The sequence below is a fragment of the Hemicordylus capensis genome, chromosome 2 (genome assembly GCF_027244095.1).
Source record: "Hemicordylus capensis ecotype Gifberg chromosome 2, rHemCap1.1.pri, whole genome shotgun sequence".
Classification (NCBI taxonomy): domain Eukaryota; kingdom Metazoa; phylum Chordata; class Lepidosauria; order Squamata; family Cordylidae; genus Hemicordylus; species Hemicordylus capensis.
In genome coordinates, this window is record NC_069658.1 from 297638976 (window position 1) to 297656129 (window position 17154).

At 41.5% G+C, this 17154-nt stretch overlaps 1 protein-coding gene across 1 annotated transcript; it reads right to left on the minus strand.

The window, feature by feature from the left end:
- Positions 1 to 9770: 9770 nt before the first annotated feature.
- Positions 9771 to 15323, minus strand: LSM3 (LSM3 homolog, U6 small nuclear RNA and mRNA degradation associated). Its single transcript, XM_053296012.1, has 4 exons — positions 15202 to 15323; positions 13608 to 13718; positions 10475 to 10570; positions 9771 to 10141 (listed from the first exon to the last, which is right to left on the minus strand). The coding sequence occupies exons 1-4, from the start codon at positions 15220 to 15222 to the stop codon at positions 10061 to 10063; spliced, it is 309 nt and encodes a 102-aa protein (XP_053151987.1). The 5' UTR covers positions 15223 to 15323; the 3' UTR covers positions 9771 to 10060.
- Between the last annotated feature and the right edge of the window lie 1831 nt (positions 15324 to 17154).

Here is a 17154-nt window from a genome sequence, read left to right on the forward strand (position 1 = left end):
CCTGGGGTTATCCCATGAAACTAATGGTCAGGAAATTTAAGACTGACAGAAGGAAGTACTTTTTCATACAATGCATAATTAACTTATATAATTTTCTGCCACAAGATAGATAGATAGATAGATAGATAGATAGATAGATAGATAGATAGATAGATAGATAGATAGATAGACAGACAGACAGACAGAAGCCTGGATGGATTTAAGAGGGGGTTTAGATACATTCATGGAGGACAAGTCTATAAATGGCTATGAGTCTGAGGGCTATAGGCCACTTCCAGCCTCTGAGGCAAGATGCCTCAAAAGACCAGATGCAGGGGAGTAACAGCAGGAGAGAGGATGCGCCCTCACCTCTTGCCTGTGGGCTTCTCAGAAGCATCTAGTGGGCCACTGTGGAAAATGGGATGCTGGACTAGATAGACTTTGGGCCTGATCCAGCAGCACTGTTCTTATGTTCCAGCAATCCTGCCTTCCCGCCATACAGAGTGACCTCACAGGGAGTTGTGAGAGAGCCTGCATTACCACTGCAGCTCTTAGAAGTGCAAGCACTTTGTTTGTCAGCATGTCGGCCGTGGCTCAGCTCCCACCTCAGTCCTAAACTCATTAGAATTCTCAGCTTCTGCAGTATGGGGATAATAATTGGCCTACTTTACAGAGATGTTCCTGAGAAAACGTATGAGAAGTCGACTGAACACCTGAAATGGGCTATATAAACAGCAATTAGTATTGTCCACATTTTATTGTAAACTGGGCTTCTCACTGTTGGAAGCAGGTTACCTAAGGAGGGGACAGCTTGAGTAAGTAGTGCTGCCAACTTTGGCTCCATCTATTTCTAGAGATTCCACCCCAATATTTTCTATTTATTTTACACAATATCAAGCCACTGAATTTTGCAGGATTGCTTTCAATAGTCACCAGGAGAAGTATTCCAGTTCCTCGAGATTCTCAGCCAAACCTGCAGAACTGGCAACCCTACAAGTAAGGCTACCCTCATATTATATGGGACTGTGAGCTAGGGACATGAAAACAAGCCGAGACAAGCGGACGAGCTGAAAGTCATAATAAAATTAGCATTGCCCCCGAATATAAATCACTTCAGTGTTCTTCTGTTTTCCCTCTGCATTTCTAATTTACCTAATGCCAGAGTATTTAGGCATTGCTATGGGATGAATAGCATCTGCTTCTTATCTGAATGAGGTTTCTGAGGGTTAATTGGTTTTTGTAAACATGCCCTCCTGAGGGCCTTTCTCACCAAGGCTTTGGTGTACCCAAAGACTGCTTCCAAGTAATCTAAACAAGGATCTATGCTGAGGTTAGCACATGCTACAGCAGGGCTTTGGAAGAATTTAAGTAGTGCCATGTGGACATCAGTCAGTGTTAATACAGTGATAATTTATTATACAAATCCAAGTGTATATGTAGGACTTTGTTAAATGCTACACAATTACAAACAAAACCCATCAAATTCCGTGCCATCGATCCTCAAATTCCACACTCTACATGTAAAAAGTATGATTTGCTATTATCTATTGAGTACTGTGTATCCTGCCTTCCAAGTTTTAGTTCTCAGCAAAGTTGAGTTGTGTCTAAAGGGTATAAAAGAAGAGAGGGCAGTGGAGACTGGTGGTTAAGTCATTGATAGGGTCAGGGGCTAGGGAGTAACAATCTGATCATGTGGGAGAGAAAGACACAGCCCTGAGGCCTTTCATATGCTCCACTGTTGTTTTTGATCATTTACCAGATCTTACCTGTTTCCACGATCTGCTTTTTAAATTTATTTAATTAGTTCGATTTATATGTTGCCCTACTCCCATAGGACTCAGGGCGACTTACAAGCAAAAACATACACAGCGACCCAATTCTATAAAATACATCTTCCATAAAGTAAATGAATTCCAGTCTTTTCAGGATGACAGTTATATATGCTTGCACTGAGAATATGTGGAACATATCCAGCCTTGCATACCATTGAAGCATATGGTTTTTAAGTGAAGTGGGGAGACAGCTCTCTCTTTAGACTTAGTGAAGTATGGTCACCGAGGGAGGACAACACACACGAATGGACAGTTTAGTCAACCTGTATGGTGCTGAATCGAATTCATCCTAGTCTCAGTCAGGAAAGCATGTACAAGGAAAGTGGTAGCAGAGCATTTAGTTGGACTTTTGGGAAACATGATTGATGGCACCCCACAACCTGCCTAACACTTATAATTTTTTTTAAAAAGATTTTTTTCCGGGGCATATGCATTTCCAATGCCCTCTCCCTCCCTTCTAGGGAACTTCACCTTGAAAGGTTGCCCTGACTTTTCCATAGCCTAATAAGGAATAGTGTACAAGATATACATTTATCTACTTGGAGAATTTTGTGCACCCTCCATCATCTCTTTCATTTTCATCTCTTTTCAACCTTATAGTTTCCAGAATAGGGTTCACAGCCTCTTAACTTTGCTTAGTAAATTTCCAGTACACAGTCAGAAGCATATGTACGGTGGAATGCTATTGAGAGTAGCAGCAGCTACAAATTGTGAAGCTGGCAATGTTTAGTACCAATAACCCAAGCATGTAATACAAGACACCAGCAAGCTGGTGTGTAGAATATTAAGTGCTTATTTACAGGGACTGAGCTGCAAAGCTATTTTAATATTGATGGTGAAAGTAGGGGAGACATATTTTGAAAGAGCTTGTGTTGGAACCCCTTTATCTAATTAAAATAGCTGCCTAGATTATAGAACAAGCATAGCTGGATGGAACCAGCACCTCCTGACGTATGGCACTACCTTATCTAGCCCTATTATCACCTCTAATCCTTTGTAATGCCAGGTCAGTCCAGAACAAGTCAGAAACCATCTAGGATTTGATTCTGGATGAAGGAGCCAAACTGGTATGTATTACAGAGAACTGATTGTGGGAGGCTGGTGGTGCAGTCTAGTCCCAGCTTCTCCCTCCAGGGTACTCTGTTGAGGAGCGGTGAGGAACTGTGTGTGGGGAGTGGCTGTGGTCTATAAGAATAACATCTCCTTTACCAGGATCCTTATTGAAGTATCAGACCCTGTTGAATGTGTGTACTTAAGTTCAGGGACCAGGGATAGAATGGGACTTCTGTTGGTGTACTGATCACCCTGCGGCCCTATAGAATCCCTAACTGAGCTGATGGTCTTAGACTTGGTCTTGGAATTGGTGTTGGAGTCTCCTCAGGCTTGTGGTGGCTGGGGACTTCAATGTTCACTTCAGAACCAATCTGTGTGGGGCAGCTCAGGAGTTCATAGCAGCCAAGACAACTATGGGCCTATCCAAGTGGTCTTAGGACTGACGGACATTGCTGGTCACACACCTGATTAGGTCTTTCACTCTGATCAGGGTGGTGTTCCATGGGTGGGGACTCCTATGATTTCCCCATTGTCTTGGATGGACCACCATCTGGTTAAGGTTGGACTCACAAACGCTCCCCACACACATAGGGCTGAGGGAAGTTATTACGACAGTCTGCACCAAGAAGGTCCAATAGGATTCCAAGAAGCCTTGGAGGGATTTAGAGTTGGCTCTGCTGGCAATCCTGTTGATGCTCTGGTGGAGAATTGGAACAAACTCACCAGGGGAGTAGACATGAGAGCTCCCAAACGTCCTCTCCAACCCACTTCAAAACTACAGGGACTGAAGCGGCAGACAACTGGAGCACAGAGAAAGGCTTGGCTAGAATCTGACAGATTGCAACATGGGGCACATATGAAGATCTATACTCAGGCAATACATACAGTGAAGCGATTCTTTTCTGCCTGTATTGCATCTGCAAGTTCATGTCCAGCTGAGTTGTTCAGGGTTGTGAGACAGCAAGTATGTGCCCCTCCTCCCTTGAATCAGAATCTGGAACCATTGATTACCCACTGTGATATGTTTTATGGATTCTTTGTGGAAAAAATCTCTTGTATTCAGGCCAACTTAGACTAGTTTTCACCATTATTGAAGTGTCTGATGAGGAGGTATCCAGCTGCTCCTCATGTGTGGTTAGGTTGGATCAGTTCCAGTTTGTGACTCCGGAGGATGTAGATAAGCTGCTTGGAATCGTGCAGCCTACCACCTGTTCTCTTGACCCTTGCCCAACATGGCTTATATTATCTGGCAGGGGGTCTGTTGTAGGAGGCCTGACAGAGATTATAAATGCTTCTCTGAGGGAGAGCAGGATGCCTCCTTGTTTTAAGGAAACAATTATTAGACCACTTCTGAGAGGGAGGTGGCATCCCAGCTCCAGACCATCTTTTATAAACTGATTATCTAGACTCATTTCAGACTGGCTTTTGGGATCATCAGGAAATTTTGTGCAAGGTGTTATGAGTATGTAAGGTAAAGAGTGCCATCAAGTCGATCTCAACGCCTGGTGCCCACAGAGCCCTGTGGTTTTCTTTGGTAGAATGGGTTTACCATTGCCTCCTCCCATGCAGTATGAAATGATGCCTTTCAGCATCAGCCCCTATCTCTGTTGCCCAATATAGGTGTTTTCCATAGTCTGGGAAACATACTAGTGGGGATTCGAAGCGGCAACCTTCTGCGTGTTAGTCAAGCATTTCCCTACTGTGTCAGTTAAGTTGGTTATGAGTATATGCTGATACCCAAATCTATTTCTCTATGTCAACATCATCAGATGAAGGCATAACCTCCCTAAATGCCTGCTTGGACTGAATCCAGATAAGACAGAGGTACTCATTGTGCAGGGTCAGAACTTGGTAGGAGAGTTTGATCTGCCCATTCTGGATAGGGTCACACTTCCCCAGAAGGAACAAATATGCAATCTGGGGTGCTTCTGAGTTTAACCCTCTCCCTGGTGCCCCGGTTTGAGGTGGTGGCTACAAGTACCTTCTATCAGCTTCAGCTGATACACCAGCTGTGGCTGTTTCTTGAAATAAACAACCTCAGAACAGTGGTACATATACTGGTAACCCCCAGATATGACTACTGCTATGCACTCTATGTGGGGCTGCCTTCGTATGTAGTCCAGAAACTACAGTTGGTACAGAATGCGGCAGTCAGGTTGGTCTCTGGGTCATCTCGGAGAGACCATATCACTCCTATCTTAAAAGATCTCCACTGGCTGCCAATAAGCTTCTGGGAAAAATACAAGGTGCTGGTTTTAACCTATAAAGCCCTAAACAGCTTGGGCACTGGGTATTTAAAAGAACATATTTGTCATGAATCCCACCGCACATTGAGATCATCAGGAGAGGTCTGTCTGCACTTGCCACCGGCTCATCTGGTGGCCTTCTCCACTGCTGCCCCAAAGCTTTGGAACGCACTCCCTGCTGAAGTAATTTTGTAATAATCCAGTGACAATTTTTTAGAAGTCTTTAAAAATGCATCTGTTCACCCAGGCTTTTAATTCAATAGTTTTTATAGTTTTAACATTTTACATTTTTAATTGTTTTAATGTTTTAACTTTTTATGTTGTCATTCATTTTATTTTAATGTAAACCATCCAGAGACTCAAGTTTTGGGTAGTATTAAAATATGTTATATAAATAAATACAACTGGCATGGCTCTCCCAGGACTTCAAGCCTCTTGTCTTGCTACGTTGGATGATTCTGAGGGGACTAACCAGAGATTGAACCTGGGACCATCCGCATGAAAAACATGCGCTCTAACATTAACTTGCCATTCTTCCCTCTGCTTTTCATGCTCCGAGTATTGCCAGCTTTGTGTGTATAATCCCAGCTGAATTCTGAATTAGAGCAACAAAGTGAGCTTTTTATAAGTATTATTATATAGGTCTTTCCCCATAAAATAACCCACTTAACACACAAAAGTTTAAGTAGAGTTACATATTTCATTGTATAAAGCAGCTATTCAGAAGTGTTACATGTTATTGAGGTCTGATTGTTTTTGGCAGCACAGATATGTCCATAATAATAAGAGAAGAAGAACTGATTGCCTACGGGACATGATCCAAGTTTGCCTACAGGACATGATCCAAGTTTAAAAACTTTCAACTCCCATTAATTCAACAAGCAAGTGAGCCACATGCTTAAATCTCTCCCACTGTAAAATCAGTGGGACCTGGCAACAGCATTTCCATTCCATACACACAGAGATTAGGTTTAGCTGTATCTTTCACGTTTAAAATACACACTTCAGAGACTGTTTAATGACAGGTCTGTCATGTTCATCCATCAGATACCATTTCTTCTTTCTGATCCATACCATGCTCATGGAAAGCTTCATCAACATGCAGATCTTTGTCAGATGCTTACTGATGCTTGCAACTGTTTTGCCCCTTGCTACTTACAAGTCAGAAGAAGCTGGGATAAGCACAAAGGAATGACTGAAACCATTACCATACACAGTATATGCTACTAACAAATCATATGCTAGCCCTCAGCTAAAAAAGGGAGAAACAGATTAATTTCAACCTTTTGTTTTTACTTTCTCAGAAGCTCATTTAATCCTAATCAGATGAGGCAGCTACCCTGTCCTTTTCAGATAGGAATATAGGGCTACTCATGATGCATTACACAAGAAGTGGCAGCTTGTCACAATGGGCATGGCGCAACAGGAGAAATCGTGAGATGGGCTGTTTATTCAGGTTCTGAAGCTAGCTGCACTCTGTGGGATGCTGCTTGGTTTCTTAGTAACCAATATCCCTGCCAAGTCCCAGGCTTCACAGTAAAGACAGGTGTGCAGCAACAGACAAAGCAGCACCAGATGGAAATCAAAATGGGGCAAAGCTATACAGGCCTACAGCCACTTACTTTAAAAAAAGGCCTTAATGACAATGGCAGGGCAGTTCTAAGATGTAGCACAGGAACGGCAGCTACTATTAAGTCAGGCAGGAGACGAGTAAGGAATGGTATGAAGCCTTAAGTCAGAACAAGTCTACCTTGGGATCATTCATAGGCTATATTCACAGGACATACTATGGCCTATTGCTGTGCATAAAGCTTTTTGTTGGTCTAGTTAGTTATCTTGCAATTCCCAGTTTTGGACAGAGCTTGGTGGTGGCACCTGAAATCACAACCAATATTCCTCCAGCTGATGAGCCATTGTGGGAAGGATTGTAACTTAGTGGCAGCACATGTGCTTTGCATGCAGGTGATCCTGGGCCCGTCACCTGGCATCTCCCGGCAGAGCTGGGAAAGGGTGGTCAGACCTGGAGAGGCTCTAGCAGCCCATGTCAATAATGTCCGAGCTAAACAGATCAATGGCCTGACTCGGAGGCAGCTACATAATTCAAATCCCACCCTGCCAGCCACACACACTCAAAAGCCACTGATATGGTCTTTCCATACTTCCCTAGCATTGCCATAACAACCACCGTTGCCAAGGTGTCGAGGTTAAGGCCTCCTCCCAGTGATGCACTAGGAAGGCAAGAGGTTCCCATGTGGAAGGCTTTGTTCTGCTGTAAAACACAACGCGATTGTAGAAGAGAACAATTACATGTTTTAAACTGCCCATAGGAACAGGGTGGTATACATAAAACAAAATAAAGCCATGCTCACAAGCTAAGCATGTAAATGGAGAAAGATCAGACTGAACATGTCCAGGTGAAGGAGTAAACTCTTAAACAAGCATTTAAAGCCCATTAGGGCCAAATAGGTTTTCCCATTTTCCAGTGTGGGCAGAAGGGCACCTTTTAAAGTGGTGTTTCTCTCATATTTAGCAGGGGGAGAGCAACTGGCCCTATTCAGCTCAGGACAGTGTGCCACATTGGAAGCTGCCTTATACCAAGTCAGACCATTGGTCCATTTAGCTCAGTATTGCCCACACTGACTGGCAGTAGATCTCCAAAGTTTGAGGCAGGAATCTTTCCCAGCCCTACCTGGAGATGGCAGGGATTGAACATGGGACCTTCTACATGCAAAGCAGATGCACTGCCACTAAGCTACAGCCCCATCATCTTAACAGCTTCCCGTGGCTGATGCTTAGTATTTTGTATTTATAAAATTTTGAGCTCCTTTGGGTCAAGGAACCATCTTACAGCTTTTGTCATGTAAACCCGAGATTCTCAACGTTGGGTCCCCAGATGTTATTGGACTTCCATAATCCCCAGCCCCAGTGGCCTTTAGCTGGGGATTATGGGAGCTGAAGTCCAATAACATCTGGGGACCCAAAGTTGACAATCCCTGATATAAACCATTCCAAGAACCTTTGTTGTTGTTGTTAAGCAGTATACAGGTGGCCCTCATTCACGGGGGTTCAATTTTCGCCTCTAGGCACAAATATGGAAACCGTGAATAATGAAGCCTCACCCCATGGGAATCTAGGGGGTCCTAACAAAAAAATGGGGGGGGGGCCAAAGAGCAAGGGGGCAGAAATAAGAGGAGAAAAATAATGTTGCCTGATTCTCCAGGTCTCCAGCAATGCTCCAAAATGGTCAAATTTGGGTGAATATTCACCAAAAACAAAATGCCAGAAATGACATTGGAAGTAATTTCTGGCCACTCAAGGCTGCAGATAGGCGGATTTTGCCTATTTTTCTACCCGGGGATAGAGAAACTAGATCCCACGTACTCATGGATACGCGAAACCGCAATCCATGAGTCCGCAGATGAGGGCCACCTGTACAAACATTTGTAAAAAACCACATGAACCTTAGGCAAATGTCTAGGGACAAGATTGTCCTACTGCATACAGAAACAAGGGAAGGACAAAGGATGTATCCTGAAGAGCAATTTAAGACCCATTGGAAATATCAGGTTTGTCCCATACTGCAACTGTTGTCTTCATATTCAGACACCTTGATGAAATGGGAGCTTAATGCACATTTTCTCCATGCAGTTGGCTATGAAGTTTACTGGCAAGTTTATCTCTCTTATCTACATGCATATGCAACTGGGATTATCAGAAATACTACTAAGTATAAGACATTGAGTAAAACTGACTATAAATACACTAAGCCGTTCTATTTCTCTCTAGAAAGTCATTTTGTAAATACTAGTGGATAAGAAACATTGTGTTATTTAAGTATTATTATTCAGCATGTTGCAATTGCCTGCATGTTATGGCAGCCTTTCATTAAAAACAAATGCCTTGGATGAAAACACCTGTAACACAATGTACTATGAGGCCATTACAGATGATGATCAGGCAAGACAAAGCAAACCAAACATGATTTTAATGCAGATAGCACCATCTAGTGTTCAGTGAAGGTTTAAGATGCATCTGCCCAGTTATCATTAAGTCATAGCCAAAAGGCAAAGATGACAATTTGGAGTGCTAGAATACGTAGAAAATTAAGCAGGTAATGCAGAGTGCTTGAAGAGGATCTATTTAAAAACATCAGCACTCAGAAAATTCTGATATAATGATTTCTATGACAGTTACTAAACCAAGCCAAGCCATTCCATTATATGAAAATTTATCTACCACCCCAAATGCCCCACATCATTCAACATTAGATATAATGAGAGTCCATTCCAACCTACAGGGCAGTCTAGCCAGATCCCATTACATGGACCACTTTGTTCTAAACTCCTTGCAACTCATCATTTCACTCAGCTGTTAATTGCTCAGGGAAAGAAAGGAAGCTGCAGTCCTCCACCTTTTGTGATCATCTTCCCTGCTAGACGTTGTGTGGTGTTGTGATAAGCTACCGGCTACATTCTCCTCTCAGAGAGATAGTGAAGCATATAAACTGCAGGCATGTAGGCTGCTCAAGTAACTGGAGTAGTTAATACCCACAATTGGCATCCCTCGTAAATCGCAACCAAGAACACACAAAAAATAACTATGCAATGCCCACTGAATTAAGATAAGCACATCTCACACTAAATATGCACATATACAAAAATAAGCAAACTAAAGAGATTTATTTTAAAAAAACAGCAATGGCCACAAAATTAACTAAAACATCAAATCTACTGATTTGATACAAAAAGAGATCTGCATCATAGCAGTTACATTGCTCCAGGAGAAAACAAAATCTTACATTATCAATTGGACAGATGAACTGGTGCCTTCACACCACGCTTTCCAACCCCAACAGTCTTGTGTAAGATGTGTGCAGTCTTAATATTTAAAGGGAGCAGAAGCCAGTATCCTGAAGGTAGACACTTTCCAAAAGGTAAGTTTGTCATGGTTTCAGCCGACCCTTAGTGGAGGAGCTACAAGTACAACTCCATCTCCTCTGACAAACAGCATTGGGATATTCCGCTTGGTGGACTACAGAAGGAAAAAGAAAGCAACTTATGGGCTAATTCCAAGAATGTAAATAGTTGCAAAGATTAACTATTCACAGGTTTAATAATTTATTGTAGAAGTCAAAAACTGAAAAATCTGATCTGAACAATGAAGCAATTGCTATATTTAATACTGTAACTTTTACTCTGGTATAATTCACTTGGGACCATCATACATCTAGCCACTATACTGATCTTGTTAGTGAAAAACAAGATGGAATTTAAAATAGATCTAGACATAAAGATCTATTTTAGATGCACTGATAAAATCGTATTTAAGCTTTAAAAGCAGCAAGTAAACATTATAAGCTCATACTTTATAAATCTCTTCATAGGTTTCTTCATCAATCTCTATTGTTGTCACAGTCTCTTCAACATCACCCAAAATCATATTTAAGTGTTGATCATAAGCCTGTGGAAGAAAGAGTAGTTTATGAGTATGTTCATTAAATATTGCCCCTGGCACTAGAAATAAGTTTTTATAAATTGTAACTCAAATGCACAGACATGAAATCTCTGTGAAGACATGAATCTCTACATTGTGAAGTACAGTACCTTCCTTCCATATGTCTACTATGGAAGCAGTTAAATTTATTTTTCCAGGCAAAAATTGAGGTGCTGGTTATTACCTCTAAAGCCCTATATGGTTTAAGATATGAGTGCCGTAGGGACAGCCATCTCCCATGTGAGCCTCCCCAAGAATTGAGATTATCAGGTGGATCACTGCTCCAGGACCCACCTCTTTTGGAGTGAGGATGGTGGTGACCCAAGACAGGACTTTTTCTGCAGTGGCCCCTGGGTTATGAAATACCCTCCCTTGGGATGCCATCTCATTGTTTAGATTTTGCTAGCAAAAACATTACCCTGTTGATACTGTGTAACCTTGTATAGCGCCCTCTGTTGGATGGGGAGTACTTTCAATTACTTTTGGCCCTGGTGGGTTGCCATAGGGTAGTGTCTGAGAGGAAGATACTTTGTGAGGAAAATAATGTGATATTGAGGAGGACTGAGATTGAGGAATAAAGTTTGGAATAAGAAGAGGGAGGGCAAAAGCTGAACTTTTGGAAAGCAGATGAGAACAGCAGCTTTTTCTTCAGCATCACTCAGCACCAGGAGCCATGGTGACTGGGCCTAAGAACTGCAGAGAAGCCAGAGGAGCAGCTATTTCACCCATCCTGTGTAGATTACAAAATAAATATAAAAATCTGTGATTCCCCTGTAGTCTGATTTGTTTTACTGACTTCTATTGTTCTGAACTGGGGTTGTTGCTTTAAAGATATGTGTATTTGTTTATGTTGGTTATGTTTAATTCTTTTAACTATTAAATTTGCCTCTAAATTCTTTTCAGTATTCCATGCTACCCAATTAGTAGTCCTCTTCAAGATGTTTTCCCTTTCAACACACAAAAAATGTGAATTATGCAGAAATAAATAGAAGCTATAATTTGGATTATCAAGGTAATGGGCAAAATGACAGTGTTGGAAGAACAGAAAATGAAATTAACAAAATATCATGTTTATTAAACATGCAAGATGGTAATCCTAACAAGTTGTTCAATGAAACCCAGTATTAAGGAAGTCCACAATGAAGCTCACAAACTCTACAACACTGGTGGGCTGCTTACAATCACAGAAAACTGCTGAGAAAGTACATCATTATATCAACATACAGTATTCCACAGAAAATCTTACATACAATATGATCTATTTATTTTGGAGGTGGAATTTATCAGATTACAGTAACAGAAGAGTCTGAGCATGGTAAGGGTACAACATTTTTCTTTCATGCAAGGTCCAAGAAGCATCATTTAACCAACTGAATTCTTCACCAAAAAACACTGATGCTGATCTTGAAACTGTACAGTAACTTGTATAAAGGAAAAGGCATACACTATAAACACATACACCTCCACAGAGGATACTAGAGTTTTTGCCTTAAACAGGATGGAATAAAGATAGCAAGGCATTAGAACACAGAAGTTAATGCTATGCTAACAGCATTGCAATAAAAAGATTTAAAACACACACACACACACACACACGACTATTTCCATTTTGAATATTTGAAACTTGTCCTTTCTATTTGAAACATTTTTGCTGTTATAACTTGTTTTCGCTCCTTCAGTGCAGAAGTGCTACTATAACATAAGAGACAAGTAGTAACCTATGCATAATCCACCTTGGAAAGCTCCACCACTTTGCTGAAGAAAACTTGCCTTACTAGCTCAATTCCTCCTCACCTTGCCCTGTAGGCCCCAGACCACTTACTTCCCCTTCAACTCCCACCCCTAGGTGGCACCTCTTTCTGCTACAATTGGTATTCCCCAGTAACATAAAGACAGCATGTGTGCAGAGATGGAGAAATGTTTGTCAGTTTTAGGGGCTTGGAGGGAGGACTTTGATCCCACAATATTTTCCTGCAAGTGTAGGGCATCTCTTCCATTGGGAGTTTTCCTCTCCGACCCTGTCCACTCCCATGTAGACTCCAGAGCAGACATTCTACTTTGAAATAATAGGCAAGGTAACATAGCACAGCTGCTTATCCTCTGTAGGAAGGCTTACTTAGAACAGGTTACACCAGCATTTATCAAACTGTATTGCCTATCTATCGAATTACCATTTCCAAGACATATTTCCCTTGTTTCCCCAAGCATTATGTTCAACAGGAATGTTGGCCTTCAACACCTTCGTAGTCAAACACTTCAGAGTAAATTTAAGCACATGGCCTCGCTTGTTCGCTCTTATTCTCCCTCACATTTCCATGTGTGTCAGTCTGAGCTAATACTAAGCCATGGTTTTATAAAGCACAATGGTATTTTAAATACCCATCTCTCTACTCCAACATACAGCAAGTTCTTGGGAGATGCTGGGCTTCACCAAACTCAGATAATCAGTTTGTAAGCAGTCAGTTCTATGGGAACACTTGTTTTTCATTAGCTTGAACTCAAATCCTGTGACTTATAGGGTAGGAGATCCATCCTTTAAAGTGGGTTTCTCCAGGCCACTAAGAGGGCATAAATATTCAGCTCCTTGTCAGTACTACAAAAATAGGAAGATAGTTACTGAGGATGGGGCATAACTTTGAAATCCTAGAAATTATTTCACAAGCTGGACTGCTATTTCCTCGTTAATAAAAAGTTGTAACCTCTTGTTCTAGACAAATTCATAAAGGACAGGTATATCAATGACTTGATGACTATAGGCTGCCCCCAGTATGCCTCTGAATACCAGCTGCAGAGGAGCCCTGCTTGAGGGATTCCTAGACACATCTGGTGGGCCACTGGGGGAAAGAGTACTGGTCTAGATAGGCCTTGGCTCTGATCCAATGGGGCTGTTACGAATCAAAGTTCTTGAATGATTAGTGCCACCCATACCAACTTTTCAAAAGGAGAGTCAGAATAATCTTACATTTATTTCCAGCAGCTTTTATTTCTGTGTAGTTTTACTTACATGTAGCCTGCCTCGAAGTTCTCGATCATTCCTCATTTTCACATAAATTCTTTCATCAAGACTGAGTCTGATGAGGTCCAAGGGCTCTTCTACAGTGTTGGTAGTTTGTTGCTATAAGAGAAGAGGTTTCTCTGTATAATTACACAGGGCAATTGTGACCTTTCCCCAAGGAAAACCTGCACTGAATTTGTATAACAAAGTGAATGGAATTTAATTCCAATATTCATTGCTCATTGAATATATATGCCTAAACTCAAGCATATGAAAGCAAGAAGAAAAAGCTATTGATTACTTCCCCTCAAAATAAGAAGCCAACACATGGTAAGTTAGAAACAACTCCCTTTGGTTATTTAGGCTAGAAACCTTCATTTAAGCAGCCTGTGGGATTTCAACAACTTTAGATTATTCTCAGCACATCCTCTAATGCCTTGGACCCATCCATTAAAAGTGTCCCAACAATGAAGCACCATGAACAGAGAGAGGATTTATACTGCCATGCATCTCACACCAAATAAGGCAAATCACTTCCAGGAGAAGCCCACATAGATAAGAGTTGTTCAAGTTGGCATTTTCACATCAGCTCATTTGGTTTTCAGTGTCTATTCCAAACATGGACAACTTCTATCTTATTGACAAATTATATTCTCTAAACAGGCAATTGGAAGCACACCCTGCTGAATTAGCCAAACTCTTTTCAAGGAATCGTTAGTAAAATATGTTATATCTTTCCATAAGGGCATAACAGTAATGGAACTCATATGCTTCAGGCTTAGCCATTACATTCAAACAATGTACATTAACAAAATGCATACAAAATCAAACCAAGAGATGCAGCAATCAAGTGTGGAATCTATTTCTCACATCTTGGGTCTCTGCTAAGGGAGGAGTTATTTACCAAAAAAAGCCAACTGTAGTTTCCTTCCAAAACATATACACCCCTGAACTGATAATAGTAAGTTAGACATTTATAAAAGATAGGTTAATCAAAGGCAACTCCAGAACAGCAGCATAGGCACCATGAGCCAGGCGGGCAAGCATCTCCACAGACAAGTGGATCTCCCCCTGGCCCACAACTCCCATTTGTTTCAGAAATAGGACACAGCTCACCCACCCATAAATACACTTCCCCCCTTCTGTACACCCCCTTCAATTTTTTTTCTGGTGCTGCCATTGAGATTTGTGTGCCTAGATATTATAGGCATATAGCAACCACAAAAAGTGGTTTTCCTGAGTAGTATTTGTGCATAACATTTTCTATATGTGGCAGCATTCACACTCACGATGATGCTCACTAGAACTTTTTTTTAAAAAATGCTATTTGCAGGGCGTTGGCGAAAAACAGGTGACAAGGATACGCCATAGCAAATGTGTTGTGGGATCCCCCAAATAATGCATAGGATTAGAATGAAGTGTACGCACATGCACACATCCTCCCAAGACGTCGCTCACGCTACTATGAGAATGCCAAAGCGAAAACTAAGATTTAAAACTATCGCGCAATCAACACTTAAAAAGCCGCGAAAGCAGAAGGCCTGAAACAACACCGGCCAGCAAAACGCAAATGAGCTACCCGCCAGCAACGACACCCACTCACCTGGTCCACCTCGTCCGCCATTTTTCAAAGCCGACGCCAAGCTTTTCTCGCGATATTTTATGCCCAACCCACTTCGGAGGTCGTCGCACTAGGGTGGTGACGGATCTATGTACAAGAAAACTCGTAGAGTGACAGTTTCTTTGTCTACAGGCGGAACTTCCTGGTTACGTTTGAAACCATATTCCCCCCCTTTCTCGCTTGATGGGGTGAAAGCGACAGCTGCTCATAGAAGACCTTGGAGAAATCCAGGAAGTTTATCGTTGCAATGAATTAACAGCAGAGTGGAAGCCAAAACAAAGGTTCATGCTCTTTCAGACTCGGGTCTTCAGCTGTGGGAAAATATTGACACGAACCCCCCCCCCCGCCCGCCCATGTTTTTAACAAGTTTAAAACATGAGCTGCAAATGCAAACCAGTTATCTTGGTATTGCAGAGTTGTTTGGGGAGGAGGTGGCGGAGCAGCTGAGGCTGAGAGAGAGAACTGTTGCCATCCCCGATAAGCCTGAGTAACTTCAAACAGACTTGTAAATCCACACATTTTGATAGAGGTAAGGGAAAGAGAGCTGATAGGCTACATTACAACAACCTTGTAGGGTGGAATGGGATTACAACAACTGATCTCCATATTTCAGAAAGGATTTCAGGCTGATTGTGCCTTACAACAAGAACTGTCTAATACATGTTTTATTATTGTCACCTAGGCTGTTTTAATTGGTAAAATATAACATCACAGATGCAGATCTGCACTGCAGTACTAAACAGTACGCATATTATCAACATGGAGACAGAAAGTATAACAATTACATGATAGTATAATCAGATATTTCTGATGAATTCATTTTTGCTAACAATGCCCATGTCTAAAAGCCCTGACAATCATTCCACCATCATGCTGAAATTATTAGACACTACAGCACAACACACACTACACAAAATACAGCTCAGATTACAGTAAAGGAAAAGTCATAATTATAATTTGGAAGACGTTCTGTGTAGAATTATTAATAATTATTAATATTCATAATTATAATTTGGAAGACGTTCTGTGTCTTGTAAGCCACCTAATGGCACAGCAGGGAAGTAACTTGCCTAGGGAGCAAGAGGTTGTTGGTTTGAATCCCCATTGGTATGTTTTCCATTCTATGGGGAGCACTTATATCGGGCAGCAGCAATATAGGAAGATGGTGAAAGGCATCATCTCATACTGTGCAGGAGGAGGCAATGGTAAACCACTCCTGTATTCTACCAAAGACAACCACATGGCTCTGTGGTCACCAGGAGTCAAAACCGACTTGACAGCACAACAACTGTGCCTTGTACATATGCATCAAGAGGAAATTCATCAGAGGCCTCTCTAGCAAGTAATGGGGAAGTGGGGAAGCTGCACCTGTTGATTTTCTGGCTTAACACATTCCTCCCTTGCCCAATGGCAAGCTGAAATGCCAAGGCATAGTGTGGGTGCATGAAGCCTAATTTGTAAAGGCAGCATAGTATATGAGACTATGCAAAGACTTTTCTGCTTACATGGCACATAAATTAGGTGAACACCTTAACACTGTTCCCATGCTTTGCAGGGCATGAGGGAAAATTGTAAGCATATATATATATATATATATATATATATATATATATTCGATTTCTATACCACCCTTCCAAAAATGGCTCAGGGCGGTTTACACAGAGAAATAACAAATAAATACAAGGCTGGCCCCAAAGGGCTCACAGTCTAAAAGAAACATAAGAGAGACACCAGCAACAGTCACTGGAGATACTATGCTGGGGGTGAATAGGGCCAGTTACTCTCATCTTAAAGGTGTTTTCATATTTAAATTTGCTTCTGGTTCAGAGGTGATAGGTCCTCACCTAAGGCTGGTTCATATATGTGTTCGCTTAATGCTTTGCATGAATCATTATGGATCAAGCACTAACGTGAAAATAAAAAATAAAAATAAAT